Source organism: Salmo salar, chromosome 05 (genome assembly GCF_965601325.2).
Source record: "Salmo salar chromosome 05, fSalSal1, whole genome shotgun sequence".
Lineage (NCBI taxonomy): Eukaryota > Metazoa > Chordata > Actinopteri > Salmoniformes > Salmonidae > Salmo > Salmo salar.
The window spans coordinates 83,956,696-83,973,690 of NC_138295.1; the positions used below are offsets into that span (position 1 = coordinate 83,956,696).

Here is a 16,995-nt window from a genome sequence, read left to right on the forward strand (position 1 = left end):
AATTCCAGTGGGTCAAAAGTTTATACATACACTAAGTTGACTGTGCCTTTAAACAGATTGTAAAATTCCAGAAAATTATGCTTTAGAAGCTTCTGATTGACTCAAATGATGTCAATTAGCCTATTGGATGTGTACCTGTGGATGTATTTCATGACCTACCTTCAAACTCAGTGCCTCTTCAGCTATTTGCATCGTTGGTTATTAACCCAATGAGTCAGGACAACTTCTGCTATTTGCATCGCTGGTTATTAACCCAATGAGTCAGGACAACTTCTGCTATTTGCATCGCTGGTTATTAACCCAATGAGTCAGGACAACTTCTGCTATTTGCATCGTTGGTTATTAACCCAATGAGTCAGGACAACTTCTGCTATTTGCATCGCTGGTTATTAACCCAATGAGTCAGGACAACTTCTGCTATTTGCATCGTTGGTTATTAACCCAATGAGTCAGGACAACTTCTGCTATTTGCATCGTTGGTTATTAACCCAATGAGTCAGGACAACTTCTGCTATTTGCATCGTTGGTTATTAACCCAATGAGTCAGGACAACTTCTGCCATTTGCATCGTTGGCTATGGTTGAGAAGTACTGGCCATGCTTTGCTGCCCGTTCTATATTGTAGACAGTTGCTTCCTACAACTCATCCAAGCTTTTCCCCTTGCTAGTATCATTCCAGACTAGAATGAGCTGGCCCATGAAGGTACAGTGTGGACGTGAAGTCTGTGTGCCCTGGCCTCAGTGTGTGTGTGTGTGTGTGTGTGTGTGTGTGTGTGTGTGTGTGGAGTTGATTATGAGTTTGTTTTGTGGATGTTCAAGATGTTCTTCTGCGCTCTGTCAGTGTGTTTACCTCTCACTACACTGGGTTTGATGGCCTCAAAGCACGCAGACCATCTCTCTCCTGCCCTCTATACAACCCACTATCTAAATACTAACACTCCCTCTGTCCTGTCTCTCTCCTGCCCTCTATACAACCCACTATCTAAATACTAACACTCCCTCTGTCCTGTCTCTCTCCTGCCCTCTATACAACCCACTATCTAAATACTAACACTCCCTCTGTCCTGTCTCTCTCCTGCCCTCTATACAACCCACTATCTAAATACTAACACTCCCTCTGTCCTGTCTCTCTCCTGCCCTCTATACAACCCACTATCTAAATACTAACACTCCCTCTGTCCTGTCTCTCTCCCGCCAGTGGTGGCCACCCACAAGGCCGCCCGTCCGGTCAGCGCCCCAGTCTTCTCCCAGGCAGCCCTGATGGAGGCAGGGATCCCCACGGCCCCCCTGGACCTCCAGCAGCCCCAGACCTCCACCCCCATCAGGCTGCCAGCCCGCCAGGACGACAGGAAGCTAGAGGTCACCGTGGAGGCGGTGGACGAGGGCTCAGCCGAGGTCAAGGTACTGCACCTAGGAACTACAACTCCCACAATCCCCAGCCGTACAGGGATCATCATCATTCTCCCCTCACACACAGATACACTGGTCATAGAAGTTACAGATAGACTGGTCTCAGCAGTGATATTGCTATATTCATCACATAGTATTATTTATAAGAGAAGTATAATATGATGATTTTTCTATAGTTAGAAAATAGAATAGCTGTGCATCATCATTTTTGCCCTCCATTGGTCACAGTAATGATAGTGTAACATAGTGTGACACAGACACCTCAGATCACAAGTTCCTCAGATGGCTCTGCTATGGACGGGGACGAGGCTCCTAGTGGAGGATTCTAACATCATTATGCCTTCTCTCCTCCTCCATGCCTGGGGTAACTCCAGTCTGAGCAGACGGACACTGAGGAGCCGGTGCAAATGAGGAAGGTCAGACCTTTGACCTTGTCCCGACTCCTGCTTGTGCATTATATTAGTATTGTAGTCAGTCCACTCCCATTCTAACTTACACCACTGCCAAGTCTCCCATCCATAAGACTAACTTCACCCTCTCCTCATTTTATTCTCCTGGTTTCATTTGAATACTGCTCACAAACGACAAGGTCTTTGAGTTGACCTCATGTTCAAGTCAGACATTGTCTATGACAACAGCATTGGTATTGGTCATGTGCACAGACTGAGATGACGTATATGAGATACATTACATATGCTTTTGGTTTGTACATCAGTCCAGACAGGAAGAAAAGTTAGGGCCTTTGAAGAATGAACGTTGAAAGAAGATCCCTCATTGGCTGCTGCATTTACATGCATGACACAGGACTAGGTTTTCATGATGACTAGTGTTTCTATCGAGTACTGTATTCCTGCCTGACCCTTCACCTTTACCCCCCACCCCTTCAAGACACCCACTCTAATAGCCCTGTCTTGGGTCCCCTGCTTTGCACATCTGGGATTCCAGGGCCCTTGTGGCCCCCAGAGGCTCCAGGCCACTCTGCATGCAGACCCCTCACCACACCCACTCCTCTAGAACCCCCCCATGCAACAATGCATGTCCACGTTGTGACATCTGCCATGATGTCACGTGGAACCTGTGTAACCCACACCTTTCTCTTTTTTTGTTCCTTCACAGAAAAGAGCTAAGAGAACTGAGGGTGACTCAATTTATATCAGACATAGTCTTTTAATGTTGGAGGTTTGTTTCCCCGTCTTCTGGAGATCTGTCTCTATACACTGTGTTTTCTTGCTCTTTGGCTACTGGCTGCTGTAATACAACAGGCTGCTTTGCATGTGACATTACTGATTCACATCTTGTGTTTTACATAGACGTCTTTGCTTTTGCTAGTAGATGATTTTGACTGTGTAACCTCTAATTTGCTTTGTGTGTGGCGATATGAACTCAACACAGCCAGCTACTTGTTTCAGGGGATTGTTGTTGAGTACTAGATATCTCCTGATTGCTTCTCGCAAAGTATATGATTGGGATCGTGGTCTCTTCTCCCCAGACGTCACACCATACACGTTGCATGAAAGGGAACCAGGAGTGTTTGATTTGTGGTGTTTGTAGATAGCGTTACTGATCGGCCACGTTATGCAGCTGAGATGTTGTTCCGTCTCCTAGCTAGGCCATTAGAGTGTTAGTAGAAGCATTACCATTACATTCCTGACATCTTGTTTCAGCTTTGTCTCTCCTCGGTATACAGTAGAAAAGTGCTTCGTCTCCACATAGGGCAGACGACCACCAACCTTCCCTCTCCACCGCTCTGCCATCACATATCTTTCCACTCACCAGCTCGTCCACTATTTGTGGCCCTGTCTGAATCTAGTTTATGATGTCTTCCCAGTCATATATTTCTGTCATTCTGAATAAATGACTTCTAAGAGTACGCTCCACTGCTCTCATCACCATAAGATTCATCCAGCCACAGAAACAGGATGCCATGCTGCTGTCGCTGCATAGTGACCACCTGCGTCTGTGTCCAAAAGCAATGTGTGCTAACATCACCTCGCTCTCATCACCTGTGATTTGTAACCTGATCAGATTCTATGTAGTGCTGCTCACTAATTGAACAGGTTGATTTATCAATGAGCGCTCAGAGAATCAATTTTTATTTAGAATCCATCTGATGACCTGAGTTCCGGCCTGCTTTAACGTTGTAGCTTGGAGTCAAATAGAACAGCAAAGTAACCTGCTGCTTGGTTGACATTGTTTATTAATTAAACATGTTCATATGAGTGACATTGTTTCTGACACACCTGTTTTCTCTCTCCACCTTCTACACATCTACTCTGTCACTCCTCTTCTCCACACCTATTTTCCAAACCAAATGTTTGTCATTTTCCACTTTACCTCTCTCTCTACCTCTCTCTCACTCTACCTCTCTCTCTCTTTTTCTCTCACTCTTTTTTCTCACTCTCTCTTCTCCCTCCTCTCTTCTCCCTCCCTCTCTCTCTCTCTCTCTCCTTCCTCCCTTTTCCTCCCTCTCTCTCCTCTCCCTACCTCTCTCCCACCCCCCCTCTCCTTCCTCCCTCCCTCTCCACTTCTCCCTCCCTCCCTCCAGGACTTTGATAAGCCCCAGGAGGATCTCATCAGGCATCATACTAGTATCAGTGAGCTGAAGAGGAACTTCATGGCGTCTGTCCCAGAGTCCCGGGGGCCCAGCGAATGGGACAAGCGCCTGTCCACTCACTCCCCCCTCCGCAGCCTGGGCATCAACGGACAGCCTTTGCTCGATGCCGACGGGGTGAGTACCATCTCAGACCAGACACTGTGCCGTACCCCACCACACACCCCTCCCCTCAGTTCTCTGTAGTTCACACCAGCTTCCCAGCTCTCCCATTCCACAGAGAAGGAATGGATGCTAGCACACAATGTTGGGGTCAGTTCCATTTCAATGCAAGTCAATTTGGGAGATGAGGAGAAATTGAAATGTGTGAATATATTCCTGAATTGACTGAATGGAAGTACCTCACCACACGTTTCCCTCTGTATGGCTGTCTGTTGTGTTCTCTACGTTGATGTGTTGGGGTGGAGTACCACAACACCATCCCGTGGTTCTCCTTTCTGTTCCTCTTGGTTTGTGTTGATGCGATGCAAACACTTATTGCATGTCTTTGAGCAAGGCCTTTTGTCTTCAAGCAGACCCATCTAGTCTATGAAAGGATTTCTGTCATTACTACACTACTAAAATGGAAAGACTTCTGTTTGCATGGGCCAACTGAAGAACACCTTGTCAAGACTGATTGGAACAGATCAGTCTGTCTGTTCACCTTGTGGCCCAGTCTGTCTGAATGTTCAGCTGTTTGTTGTGAGGAAGGGACTTATGGTTTGGGCATGTGGTGTCTGAGCCTATTGGTCAGGTTTCTAAGCCCAGCTCTGTCTTTACCTCCTCATTGGGTGTCCCTTAGTCTGACCCTCCCCTCAGTGCATGACAACCAGACCTGATTGGACAGAGAAACTGCATGACCCTGTGACTTGAAGATCATGACCTTGGAGTAGAAGAGTTGACCTGTGTGCTCGTCCTCCTGTCTCCTCTTTCCTTCAGTGATGTGCTTGTTTTCTGCTTCATCTCCTCCATCCTGCCTCCGTCTCCCAAATACTGCCCCTCTTTCCCTAAGTCTGCTTTCCCACACTTCCTTTTTTCTCACTTTGCTTTGTTATTCCGTGCACTGATACTCCTGTCCCCAAGCCCACAACTGAAGAGTCTGAAGGCCCACAGGTTACCCATAACCACCTAATCCAACTCAGACAAATGCGTTCTCCATTCTTCCTCTCTTAGACCATGACACAGCTTTGCATCGCCTTCCTATCCATTACCCTACATCAGACATTTCAACATCCCCTACCTCTCTCATCTCTCTCCCCCTCTCCACCCTCACCCTTCTCCCCTCAGTTCGCCATCCGCCTTCCGCGTGGCCCCCTGCAAGACTTCTACTCTAAACGCAGCTGAGGTGGCATCCTAGGGGCCTCTCGAGCCGGCCCAGAGGGAGAGGACCAGAGAGAGGGATGTGTGTAGGCAGGCCATCAACCTCTAGCTCCTTCTTCTTCTCTTCTTCATCACAGCTCTTCATCATCATCTTCTTCTACTTCAGAAGCTGCTTCCTGTCATGTGACTCTTACTTCCTGTGTATCTTGCTCAGTCCCCCCCTCCCCAACTCTTCCTGACTGTTGCTCCTTCCTAAAAAGTTGAAAGACTTGACGATGAACCCACTTCTGTTTTTGTATATCTGATTATCTGGACTAGACGAGGTACGTCTGACAAGGACAGTTGACTGGTGGCTTTTTACAGTAGGAACAGTTTTGATATGTGCAGGTTCCACTAATAGGTGTTTTTGTACACATCCAGACAGACATCAATGTTGTCATATGTGATAGTAGGATTAGTTAGTGGTGTGTTGTCGTATTTCATGTATGAAGTCTTCTATAGAAGCACATTAACCCAGCACTAGTGGACAGCTACAGTGTATATTTGAGTATACAGTGTATACCTCATCACAATTCACTTTTGTTTTTTGGATGCACATCTAACACTGACGAGGTAACTTTGGGGCAGCTTGTTCAAATGTTATAGTATATATTACCTATGTTTCGTTCACTGGTATTTGGTAAAACACTCTTGTCAACTGCAATATATTTTGTCCTGCTGCATGCCCTTTTAACAATCAATTTTGACCCCCCAAAAAATGCAATAAATTCTTGCTAAACATGTATGGTGGAAAACATTGTTTCATTCCCTGCTGTTGTTCACACAGTGGAAATATGTGTGCTGTGTCTTTCCTCTAGAGTGTGTGTATTACTCCTATAAGGGAAGAGTTGGACACTAAGGCAGCGCGACAACAGGACGAGTCCAGCAGCACTGTAAGGCCATCGGGGGGGCCCAGCCCCAGCCCTGCTAGCACAGAAACTGGGCCTGATAGGGTTGACTCCAAATCCCATGATGCACCTGGGGTGGCAGGGCCATGTGATCAGGAGGGTGAGCATGTTAGCTCTGGGACCACCACCAGCCACGTACCCATCGTTGAGGTGGAGAGGGCACAGCTGCCCCACTCCTATCAGCTCCAGGGTACAGTGCTGGAGGAGGAGGAGCCGGCAGACCCAGGGTCGAGGGGGGAGCAGTCTGGGAGGATAACAGGAGCCTCCCACACCTCCTATTTCGTGAGCGGTGTTCCCCATGTCATACGCTGTTTCCAGGTAGCCCTCCCTCTGCCCTGACCAGCTCCTGTTGATTGACTCCTCTGCCTGTCCTCTACCTGTACTCTGCCTGTCCTCTGTCTGGGTGATTCCATGGGGGACAGTGTACACTCACCCTTCTGCAGCATGGCTACAAGGAATCTAAACAGTGAATCTGTAGTCATACTGGTGTTGGTCAGGATGGTTGAGTTCTGCTAGAGCCAGCTGCAGAGGCGGTGCACAGTGATGGTGTTGGGGGTGATGGGAAGAGATAAGGACCATGTCGCTAATCCTCTCTTTCAAGCGCTCTCTCTGACACACTAGATGAATTGTCTTTCTCTCTCTGACACACTAGATGAATTGTCTTTCTCTCTCTGACACACACTCGATGAATTGTCTTTCTCTCTCTGACACACTAGATGAATTGTCTTTCTCTCTCTGACACACTAGATGAATTGTCTTTCTCTCTCTGACACACTAGATGAATTGTCTTTCTCTCTCTGACACACTAGATGAATTGTCTTTCTCTCTCTAACACACTAGATGAATTGTCTTTCTCTCTCTGACACACTAGATGAATTGTCTTTCTCTCTCTGACACACTAGATGAATTGTCTTTCTCTCTCTAACACACTAGATGAATTGTCTTTCTCTCTCTGACACAAACTCGATGAATTGTCTTTCTCTCTCTAACACACTAGATTAATTGTCTTTCTCTCTCTGACACACACTAGATGAATTGTCTTTCTCTCTCTGACACACTAGATTAATTGTCTTTCTCTCTCTGACACACTAGATGAATTGTCTTTCTCTCTCTGACACACTAGATGAATTGTCTTTCTCTCTTTGACACACTAGATGAATTGTCTTTCTCTCTCTAACACACTAAAAGAATTGTATTTCTCTTTCTGACACACACTAGATGAATTGTCTTTCTCTCTCTCTGACACACTAGATGAATTGTCTTTCTCTCTCTCTGACACACTAGATGAATTGTCTTTCTCTCTCTCTGACACACTAGATTAATTGTCTTTCTCTCTCTGACACACTAGATGAATTGTCTTTCTCTCTCTGACACACTAGATTAATTGTCTTTCTCTCTCTCTGACACACACTAGATGAATTGTCTTTCTCTCTCTGACACACTAGATGAATTGTCTTTCTCTCTCTGACACACTAGATGAATTGTCTTTCTCTCTCTGACACACTAGATGAATTGTCTTTCTCTCTCTGACACACTAGATGAATTGTCTTTCTTTCTCTGACACACTAGATGAATTGTCTTTCTCTCTCTGACACACTAGATTAATTGTCTTTCTCTCTCTGACACACTAGATGAATTGTCTTTCTCTCTCTGACACACTAGATTAATTGTCTTTCTCTCTCTGACACACTAGATGAATTGTCTTTCTCTCTCTGACACACTAGATGAATTGTCTTTCTCTCTCTGACACACTAGATGAATTGTCTTTCTCTCTCTAACACACTAGATGAATTGTCTTTCTCTCTCTGACCTCGTGGTGGTGGGAAGGACATCTCGGTAAAACTAGAATGGGGAGTGGGAACAAGGGACCCAATCAGTTGTGAATGAAAAGAGAGGTGTGGTTTGAGGGTTTTTCATGGGGAGTGGTTGATGAAACATTGGAAAATTACAGCTGTGCCATGTTCAATTGGGCACAACCAATAATGTATATAAACACTGGACACAACATCATGTAAGGTTCAGATATAATGATATGATATAGAGCCTATATGTCTGTTTGACATGTATAGAAGGAAGGAACCAAGTCGGCTCTTCTCATGACATGTCGATGTGCAACGTTCAGTCAAACTGACTAGAGTGTGTTCTCCTCCCACCCCAGCCCCCTCTGGTGCAGACCCAGACATTCACCATCACAGACGTGTCCAAGTCCCTCCCTACTGACGTGTCTACTAAGGATGTCCCTATCGTTCAGACCCAGACGGTCACCTACGAGTCTGCAGAGGTAGCCACCCCATGATAATAAAGATGATGCTACAGCTGGGGAACTCTGAGCTGTGGTTCAACCTCATCTACCGCAGGGTACCATCAGGGCAGTGTTCTGAAACGTCTTTAACGCCACCGATGACTGAGGTGTTACCATGGAGCCAATGTTTCTGTTTGTTTCCTCTCTCAGGTGTCAGTTGACGGGACAGACGGGGGGAAAGAGGCCACAGCACTGAGCAGCATCCAGACCATTCCCTCAGAGAGCAGCAGGGAAACCAGTGGCACCTCTGTTACTACCACCACCACTCGCATCTCCAAGGTAAGGGCACACCATAGACCGCACACACACACACACACACACTTCAGCTGTGTGTGTCATGGCCTCTGACTAATTCTCTTGTCCCAGGTGGTGAAAGGAGGAGTGTCAGAGACCAGAGTGGAGAAGAGGATCGTCATCACTGCTGACTCAGAGGATGACCAGGTATAGTACAGTGTAGTATGACAGCTCCTTCTACACACACCAAGGCCTGGTCAAGCACAATGCTTCTCTGTGACACATTTTTGTCATAAGGTGTACAACCAGCTAGGTGGAGGTTAACTGAAGCTGTGTCTCCTGCAGGGAAGCGGCGGTGGAGCAACAGCAATGTGATTCAGCTGAGCACAGTCAGGGAGCAGCCCTATGGATCTGATGCTCAAGACACCAAAGGACTAACCTCCCTGTCCCAGAGCCACCCCCACCTCCTCAACCCACACTGACATTGTGTCCTGACTGGTCCCCTCCAGAACCACCGTGGTTGCATCTCAAATGGCACTACTTTTGACCAGAGACCTGGTTAAAAGTAGTGCACTATAAAGGGAATATGGTGCCATTTGGGATGCACCCTGGTGTGTCCCTGCCCAGTGGGATATGAACAGGCCAGGGAGAAAGCCTATTGTGTCCTCTCTTTCCATACTGCTGTTCTGACTGTATGGTGGCTTCATGTTGGTCTATTCCACTCAAACCTCATATTTCGCCAAATTACTATTTTTTTGTTTTATTGTAGTAGGAAAGATGAACCTTTTCAGTTCTAAGAGCATTTAGGTCATTTGCTTTTAAATGTTTATTTACAACATATTTTTCTGTCGTTTGTATTGCTACTACTGTATCATTGAGTTTAAGTGTGGACTCAGCGATATGACGGAGATGCAGAAAGTAAACAGCGTAGTGGGTCAATTTCAGCAAAACAACTAAGAGCGTTGAAGTGAGAGGCTCAACTTCTCCGCTGTTTTGGTGCCATGGTTCCAACGCTGTGAAAAGAGTGAAGCGAACCCGTGCACATGCGCAGATACTGTGTGAGAGCAAAGTCTTGCATCTCGCTCATCTCAACATCTGCGGTGCTGGTCGAGGCAACGGCATTTTACTGAGTCTCCCTTTAACATGCTCATTTTGATAGAAATGCACTGTTTTCAACTGAGCTTTAAGTAATAACATTATCAGACTTTTTCAATCAGATTAAGATGCTGGACAGAAACTAGATGTATTTTTGGAAAGGGATAACTCCTTTGAGTTTGTTTACATTTATAATTGAGGAATATTATTTTTTTATTGAATATTCAAATTGAAATTACATACCTCACTTAAAAGTATTGAACAAAGATATTGCATACTCAAACAACCATGCCTGTTTTGGATTTGTTCTCTGCTCAGGTAAAATATCTCTTTCTTAACCAGCCAAGTTAACACGCGTAATACTACTAGGTCAGGCCACGATGACCCTCGTTAGAAACTTTGACGTGATGACAACTGTTTTAAAATGTTTACTCTATTTTATAGCATTACTGCTTTTATAGTATTTGTACAAAATTAGGTTTTTAAGTTATTGAAGTTCATATCCTACTCATTGGTAGCTTCTCATATCAATATTGTCTTTTTTTTTTTTTTTTACACCTTGAATTTGGGAGTGCCCCCATGTTTCCCAGTACGTATTCAGCGTTGTTTTTTCTTCTTTTAACGCACCATTGACCTTTAGGACTGCCCCATGCAGTCTGATGTGAGAGCAATGGAAAGTCCCACCGTGTTTTGTCCCTTAAAATGATTTTAGATAGAAACGTGATTGATTTTCAAACCTGTTGTTGATTTGATGAAACAATGCTTTAGTCTGTTTCTCAGGGTTTATGTCTTTATCAATACTGCAAGACAAAACCCCTCTGTATATGATTGTATGAAGAATGTTCAGTCTTAATGTACATTCTAGCCCTGCAGATGGGTCCAAATGATACTCAGCTCTTAAACACAGTAGTACATGTGCAAGATGTATTTATCACTATCAAAAGGCAGCTGTCCCAGTATATGTGGCTTTTCTTTCATATAGGGGCACATATTTTGTCCATGTTCTACCATCATTTCTTTGTAGACTGTTTCATGTGATTCTTTTTAAAACACGAGTCTGTTTGCAGGCTTTTAGACACAGAAGTCGCATTCATAATCATCTAGTTTGTAAATCTTTCTTACCACTTGTTTAGAGTAGATTCCTCTACCACTTGCTGTACCCTTTCCTTTTGTAGATCAAAGATACGTGTATGAGAACCCTTTTAGAGAATGACAATAGCAGACCTTTCTTCCCCTCTGAAGAAGTTTGTGAAGGTGGCACAAACTATTAGCTAGAAAGATCTTGAGGGCATGAACTAGAATCTCAGCGGAACCCTTCGTTTTTAGATTTGTAATCATATTGTTGCTTTTGTGACATTCCTGTCTTAAATTTAAATAAACTTAATTAAAACCTGAATTAATTATCAAGTGGTGTGTAGTGTCTGAGCATGATTTCAGTCACAAGAACATTTTTTAATAAAAGGTGACCAATAGAATTGTAAGAAATACAATTTTATTAAAAATTCTTAATTCCTGCATTCAGAATTCAGAAAATCAATAATAGCATCACCACTGGAATTGTAGACTGAAAGAAAACCTTTCATGTAAAATGTAGTACCATAATGTAAACTGGTTGTAGCTGTAGGTTATCAACATGAAATAGCCATCCACCTGTGTGTTCAATACCACTTAATATTGTAACAGATCAATGCAAGAGAAACCATGCATCTCAGTGTCCAGTCAAGAGACAACTCTGCTCTGTCATGGACATGTTTACAACTAATGATGGCTTTAGTGGCCGTGACAGTGAGTGTTCCAGCACAAAGAAAACCCATGTTGCCCTTCACCCCGAGAAGAACATATCTTATACATCTAATAAACTCTGTCTTCAATTCAATTAGTGCAGCAGCCATTCTCTAGGGAATCTATAATACATATCAAACTGGTTGTTCATTGGATTCTCAGCCAATCTGGATATAAATAATCATTTAAGATTGTTGTATATCACCCTTTTCACACTGCCAAGTTACGTGTCCACCCTCGGTAATGGAACCATGCAGGAAAGGAAACCATGAAGAGAATGTATCTGAGCCAGCCCAATACGGTGCAGGTCAGCATGATAGTGTGAAAACAGGTATTAGGATGCGCTCACACAGGCTGACCAATCACATTAGCTCTTTTGACAATAAGTGGGCAAAAAACAAAACGTGCACCTGGGGGGGGGGGGGGGGGGGGGGGCTCAGGACCGAGTTTGGAAAACCCTGCCTTAGCGAGCCAAACTGAAAATAGGTTTGAAAGATTGGGTCCTGTCAAGGAAAGGGGAAGAGTTGCAAGATTGTAGTCAGTAGGGTTGTGATTGGCTCCCTCTGTGCTTTAGCCTATCACCAAAAAGCATCCTGTATAACAGACAGATGATGGCCTGGTCCGGATGTCGACATAAGCGCATCCATCTACATCAGGGATGGTCAACTCCAGTCCTTCTGGGGGCCTGATTGGTGTCATATCCAATAATGAACTGATCATGATCATCAGTTTAGAATACAATGTGTTTAATCAGCTGTGTTCGCTAGGAATGGGGGAATAGTGTGACACCACTGCAACCCCAATGACTGGAGGTTCCCATCCCTGATCTACATGTATGTATTGTATCTGTCATAATGTGTTTTAACAAGCCTTTATTGAGCTACATAATCCACTGCTTTCATTCCAACCAAGTCAAAATGTCTCTTTCCCGGCCGGGTGTGTAAGTTCTAGCGAATAGCCTTCACAGGACTCTTGAAGCTGGAGGCAGCCTGGAGTTGGAGTTGATAAGCCATGGGGTGGATCTTGAAGCCATATAGCCTGAGAAAAAACAACTAAATCTTACAACACAGTAACAGTGTGGATAGTAGAAGGCTGCCATTATGCTAACATGTCTCAATCTTCTTACTGAGGGGAAAAAATGTCATCTTCAAATCAAGCAAGTGGTTTTTGTTACAGTTCCCAGCTGAACATGAATTATGTAATAACACTATCAAATCATATGTATTCAAATGGGGAAAACAGAGCATCTTGATGAATTTGCAAAGATAATTATAGAAATAAACCTTGGCACAAACTGGTTGGCAGGTCGTTTTGGCCGGTACTCAGGGTGCACCATAAATAGCATGTGGGGGAAGCCTGTCCCGAAGTAGGCCCCGTCCGTGTGGTGGTGCCGGGAGGACTTGGGGGTGTACACATCCATGCACTTTGGACAATACAGCTTCACCATGGCCTCACCTGGGATGTCTGACAGACCTATGGGAGAGGAGAGATCAACATTATGTAACACAGCTGAGGGCACACAAGTCTATTCTGGTGTCAGCTGCCAATTCAATACTGATGAAATATATTTACTGTGCAAGCAAGAGTCATCTTTTAGATTCCCTCAGACCTGTGTGAAATACTGCTGACCATCTGTGATATAGTTCAAAGGTGACTGGAGAGAAATGGTTCAATTCCATGAAAAGAGGTATGTTCTGTAACTGAACAGGAGTATGAACACATTAAAGTCAAACTCACCAATAGGAAGCATGGGTTGATTCTCACAGTACACTCTTGGGCAATAGCCAAAGTCCCCTTGTTGGTACTTATCCAGCTGCAAACCAAAAACTATTTCAGTGTGAAACGTGGTCACACAGCTAGTCCAAGAAAGGCACACTAAATAAACAGACAGGTAGAATTTAGAACAGGGGTCTCCAACCTTTTCTAGCATGAGCTACTTAAAAAAATAAAAATTAAACATGTCACGAGCTACATTTTTTATTTTATAACTTTCAAATAGTTGTTTTGTCAATATACCTGGTAAAATGATGGTTAATAGACAACTAAGTGGGCCCCATAAAATTATATTTCAAATTTTCCTCAATTCTCTTTGAACTGTTATATTTCTCCTGGTTTGGGATTTATTTTGTATATTTGCTCAATATTACAATTCTTCATAGAGAAAGAAGGAAAATGGATGTTCTGAGTCCATGTCAAACCTTAAAATCACATGAGAAGACCATTTGAGGTCTGAAAAAAAAAGTGTGTAATTTACCCTTTAATTCCACATCTCGCAAGAGAGGAGTGTCAGTCTAGCGATGTTGCTGCTGTTACCTACTGCTGCAGCACGTCATGACAGTTTGCAAAACAAATCGGCACCTCATTGATACAAATAATCATCATGATAGTTCTGTCAGATGAGCCTACTTTACAATTTGCATTTAATTGAGAAGGTTTTTCCAGTCTACCCAAAAGACTCCGGTTATAATTAGTGTCGCTAACTGGCTACATATGGACTCAGACAAATGAGCGCCCTAAACAGGGGCAATATTGCTGGAAATGAAATTGGCAGATTATGTTACGTTTGGCTTTTTAAGCCAATAGTGGCTAACTAGGGGTTGGACAATGTCAATGTGGCTTTGATTGGATAGTAGCCAGGAGCTTTACATTTATGACAGTTTGCCAGGAACACATGAAAAAAAATGCATGTAATTTCAGAATTGATTGGCGAGCTACTGGTAGCTCACAGTCTACCTGTTGGAGACCCCTGATATAGAGATTATCCAGACTCCAGAACAATATATACAGCTCTAAGGTTTACTACCATCTGAGCAATGCCTCTGTTGGTGAGGATGTAGCGTGCATGGATCAGCCCGTACAGCATCTCTGCTGCCTGCTCTATCAGGTCACTCTGGTTGGGGTTGTCCTCCAGCTCCTCATCTGACAGACAGACATGACAGTGAGGCTTTCAGATCAACACACAAGGTACACAGAAGCCTATAGAGACATGGTGCATGAATAAAGCACTGGGAGGCAGCATTATTGTGTCTGCAGGTCTTTCCTTTCTTTATACACACACATACGTGAGGCTTTCAGATCAACACAAGGTAGACTTCAGCCTATAGATGCACTGAGTCAAAGTATGTAGTCGCAGTACTGTGTCCTTGGGTCTTTTGAAAGGCACTTGTAAATACAAATAGAACTGATAAATTAGCCTATAGGAAGTGTCAGTGTGAAGTCATTTTAGACGGTGTAGTGATGAGCTCACCTGGCTCCAGGTCGAGGATCATGTCGAGGGCCTGGCGGTAGTGAGGCACCTGCTCATTGAGCCCTGTCAGGTTAAACTTGTCCTGAATGTAGTCCTCATCAACCTGGTAAAGTGGAATGGATCAACATGGTTAGTAGCTTTCAGCTGCCAAACACTGTCTACTACTCTTTATGAATAGGCCACAGTTGGTCAATTGCATAACAGGTTAAAGGGATTACTTCAGTATTGGCAATTAAGACAAGCAGAAGAGTTAAAGGTAGAATTAAGCAATGTAGCCTAAAAGGTGCATGCACTGTGTTGGAATATCTGAAGCTACCGCCAGGCTATAACAAGCTTATGTCACAGTTACATACTATGGCATCAATACAAAACCACCCCACGACTTTAAACACTGTATTTTGGTCCTCTTTCACATGGAATTCTCCATCTGTGTTCAGGGTATATATTTGGCTGGTAGCTGTAACAGTTCATTCTGTATTTCAAAACAACTAGCTTCACAAACAGTTGGCTAAGTCAGAGCAATATTATTTCCCCTGTCTGTCCTTCTCATTCTGTGATGTTCTGACATAACTAGCTATCTACTCACCTCACAGAAGAACTCATTCCCCCTCAGGCCACAGAACCAGGAGATCCAGGACACCTCCTCCGAGCTGCTCATCCTCTGAACAAGTGGGGGGTGATGGTGCAACGGCATGCAAAAATGACATGTATTCCAGAATTTCCATTGATGCACTAGAATATAAAGCTAGCTGGGCCAAGCATTTCGCTACAACATCTGCTAACCATGTGTATGTGATCAATAAAATGTGATTTTAGCTAGTGGTGTATTCCATTCTGGTCCAGGGACCTGAAGTATGTGTACACTGCAGGCTTTATTTCTGCCCCAGATATGCTAGCTAGCTAGCTAATCTGATCAAATCATCAAGCCCAGAGGTGTTAGTACTGGGCTAGAACAAAAACCTATTGTTATTCGTCAAATTATGCATAAAGAACTCTAGCTAGCTAACGTTAGCTACATAGAAAACGCTAGCTAGCTAACCCCGTGTTTGCTAGCTAGTTACGTTAGTTTAATAACGTTAGCTAGGTAACGGACATTTTCCACACGCATGAAATCCATACTCATTTGAAACTAAACAATTAATTTAGTAGTGTAAAACCAAATGTGTTGTGTCAGCACACGTTTACTCACCCTCTTATGTTAGCTAGATATATCTACCGGTAGCTACTGTGCTAACTAGCTAGCACCTTAGCTAACTGCTGTAAACAAGAATATTACTTCCGGTGGAATCTTCGGCTTCTCCGACCTGTGTTGATGAACAGTTTGCTGGTCCAGTCAAACCGCGGAGTATTAGCGATGGGTCGTTCGCGAACGAGTCAGCTCTAAGAGTATGTTGCATTACCGCCACCTACTAGACTGGAATACAACTAACTCCCTTATACTTTGCTTTAAAAAAAAAAATACCCTACCATCTAACACTACTCACAAAAAAATGATACAAATCTAAATAACACCACCCCACTCCACTATTTAATCCTACCTCATGCCAACAACCTGAAAGGATGGGACATCACCACTTAACACACCCTGTAATTCTTCTGATGTCAAGTCTCGCACACCCAAATACCTCTCTGCAGCTGCCACCCCAACCTCAATTTTCTGTGACTTACATTCCATCCCTGCAGTACAGTTGATAACCATTGCTATGAATGCTAGAAATCCAATCTTACTGAAACATATATCACTTGTTGGCCTATCCCTCTGTACTGGTACAGATCTGCTACTCACACCACTCCTCTCGGGATCCCTCCCTTGACCCATCTTCCTCTACTTTCTTCACTGCCTCAGCATATGACAAGTTCTGCACTACTCTAACCCTGGAAACCTCAACCTGCCTCTCTCGCAGAGGACATTTCTGATCCCCAGCCACATGAGCACCCCTACAATTAACACATACCACTACTTTCACCAATGGTACACATTCCTTTGTCTCATGCCCTTCTGCACACTTCTCACACCTAGGAACCTCCCTCGTACACACTGCTGCCACGTGCCCATAAGCTTGACACCT

General features: G+C 44.1%; 2 protein-coding genes across 23 annotated transcripts in view; one reads left to right on the top strand and one right to left on the bottom strand.

Annotated features, from left to right (window-relative positions):
- LOC106593477 (uncharacterized) overlaps nucleotides 1-11,293 on the top strand; it is a 31,020-nt gene extending 19,727 nt beyond the window's left edge. For 14 of the 22 annotated variants that reach the window (XM_082975760.1, XM_082975762.1, XM_082975767.1 and 11 more), the window contains 9 exons: nucleotides 1,198-1,400; nucleotides 1,784-1,825; nucleotides 2,526-2,588; nucleotides 3,955-4,137; nucleotides 6,177-6,251; nucleotides 8,425-8,547; nucleotides 8,719-8,847; nucleotides 8,935-9,009; nucleotides 9,148-11,293. In XM_082975760.1, coding sequence (XP_082831886.1) covers nucleotides 1,198-1,400; nucleotides 1,784-1,825; nucleotides 2,526-2,588; nucleotides 3,955-4,137; nucleotides 6,177-6,251; nucleotides 8,425-8,547; nucleotides 8,719-8,847; nucleotides 8,935-9,009; nucleotides 9,148-9,177 — 923 coding nt within the window. In that variant the 3' untranslated portion in view covers nucleotides 9,178-11,293. Of the gene's footprint in view, nucleotides 1-1,197; nucleotides 1,401-1,783; nucleotides 1,826-2,525; nucleotides 2,589-3,954; nucleotides 4,138-5,286; nucleotides 6,102-6,176; nucleotides 6,252-8,424; nucleotides 8,548-8,718; nucleotides 8,848-8,934; nucleotides 9,010-9,147 lie in introns of those variants that run through there. The other 8 variants (XM_082975768.1, XM_082975780.1, XM_082975766.1 and 5 more) reach the window with 7 other exon arrangements.
- Nucleotides 11,294-11,372: 79 nt separating this feature from the next.
- Nucleotides 11,373-16,896, bottom strand: LOC106593881 (casein kinase II subunit beta). Its single transcript, XM_045713319.2, has 7 exons — nucleotides 16,116-16,896; nucleotides 15,513-15,587; nucleotides 14,927-15,029; nucleotides 14,483-14,598; nucleotides 13,417-13,492; nucleotides 12,963-13,152; nucleotides 11,373-12,717 (listed from the first exon to the last, which is right to left on the bottom strand). Exons 2-7 carry the CDS (start codon nucleotides 15,582-15,584, stop codon nucleotides 12,627-12,629), a joined length of 648 nt encoding a protein of 215 aa, XP_045569275.1. The 5' UTR covers nucleotides 15,585-15,587; nucleotides 16,116-16,896; the 3' UTR covers nucleotides 11,373-12,626.
- Nucleotides 16,897-16,995: the final 99 nt, after the last annotated feature.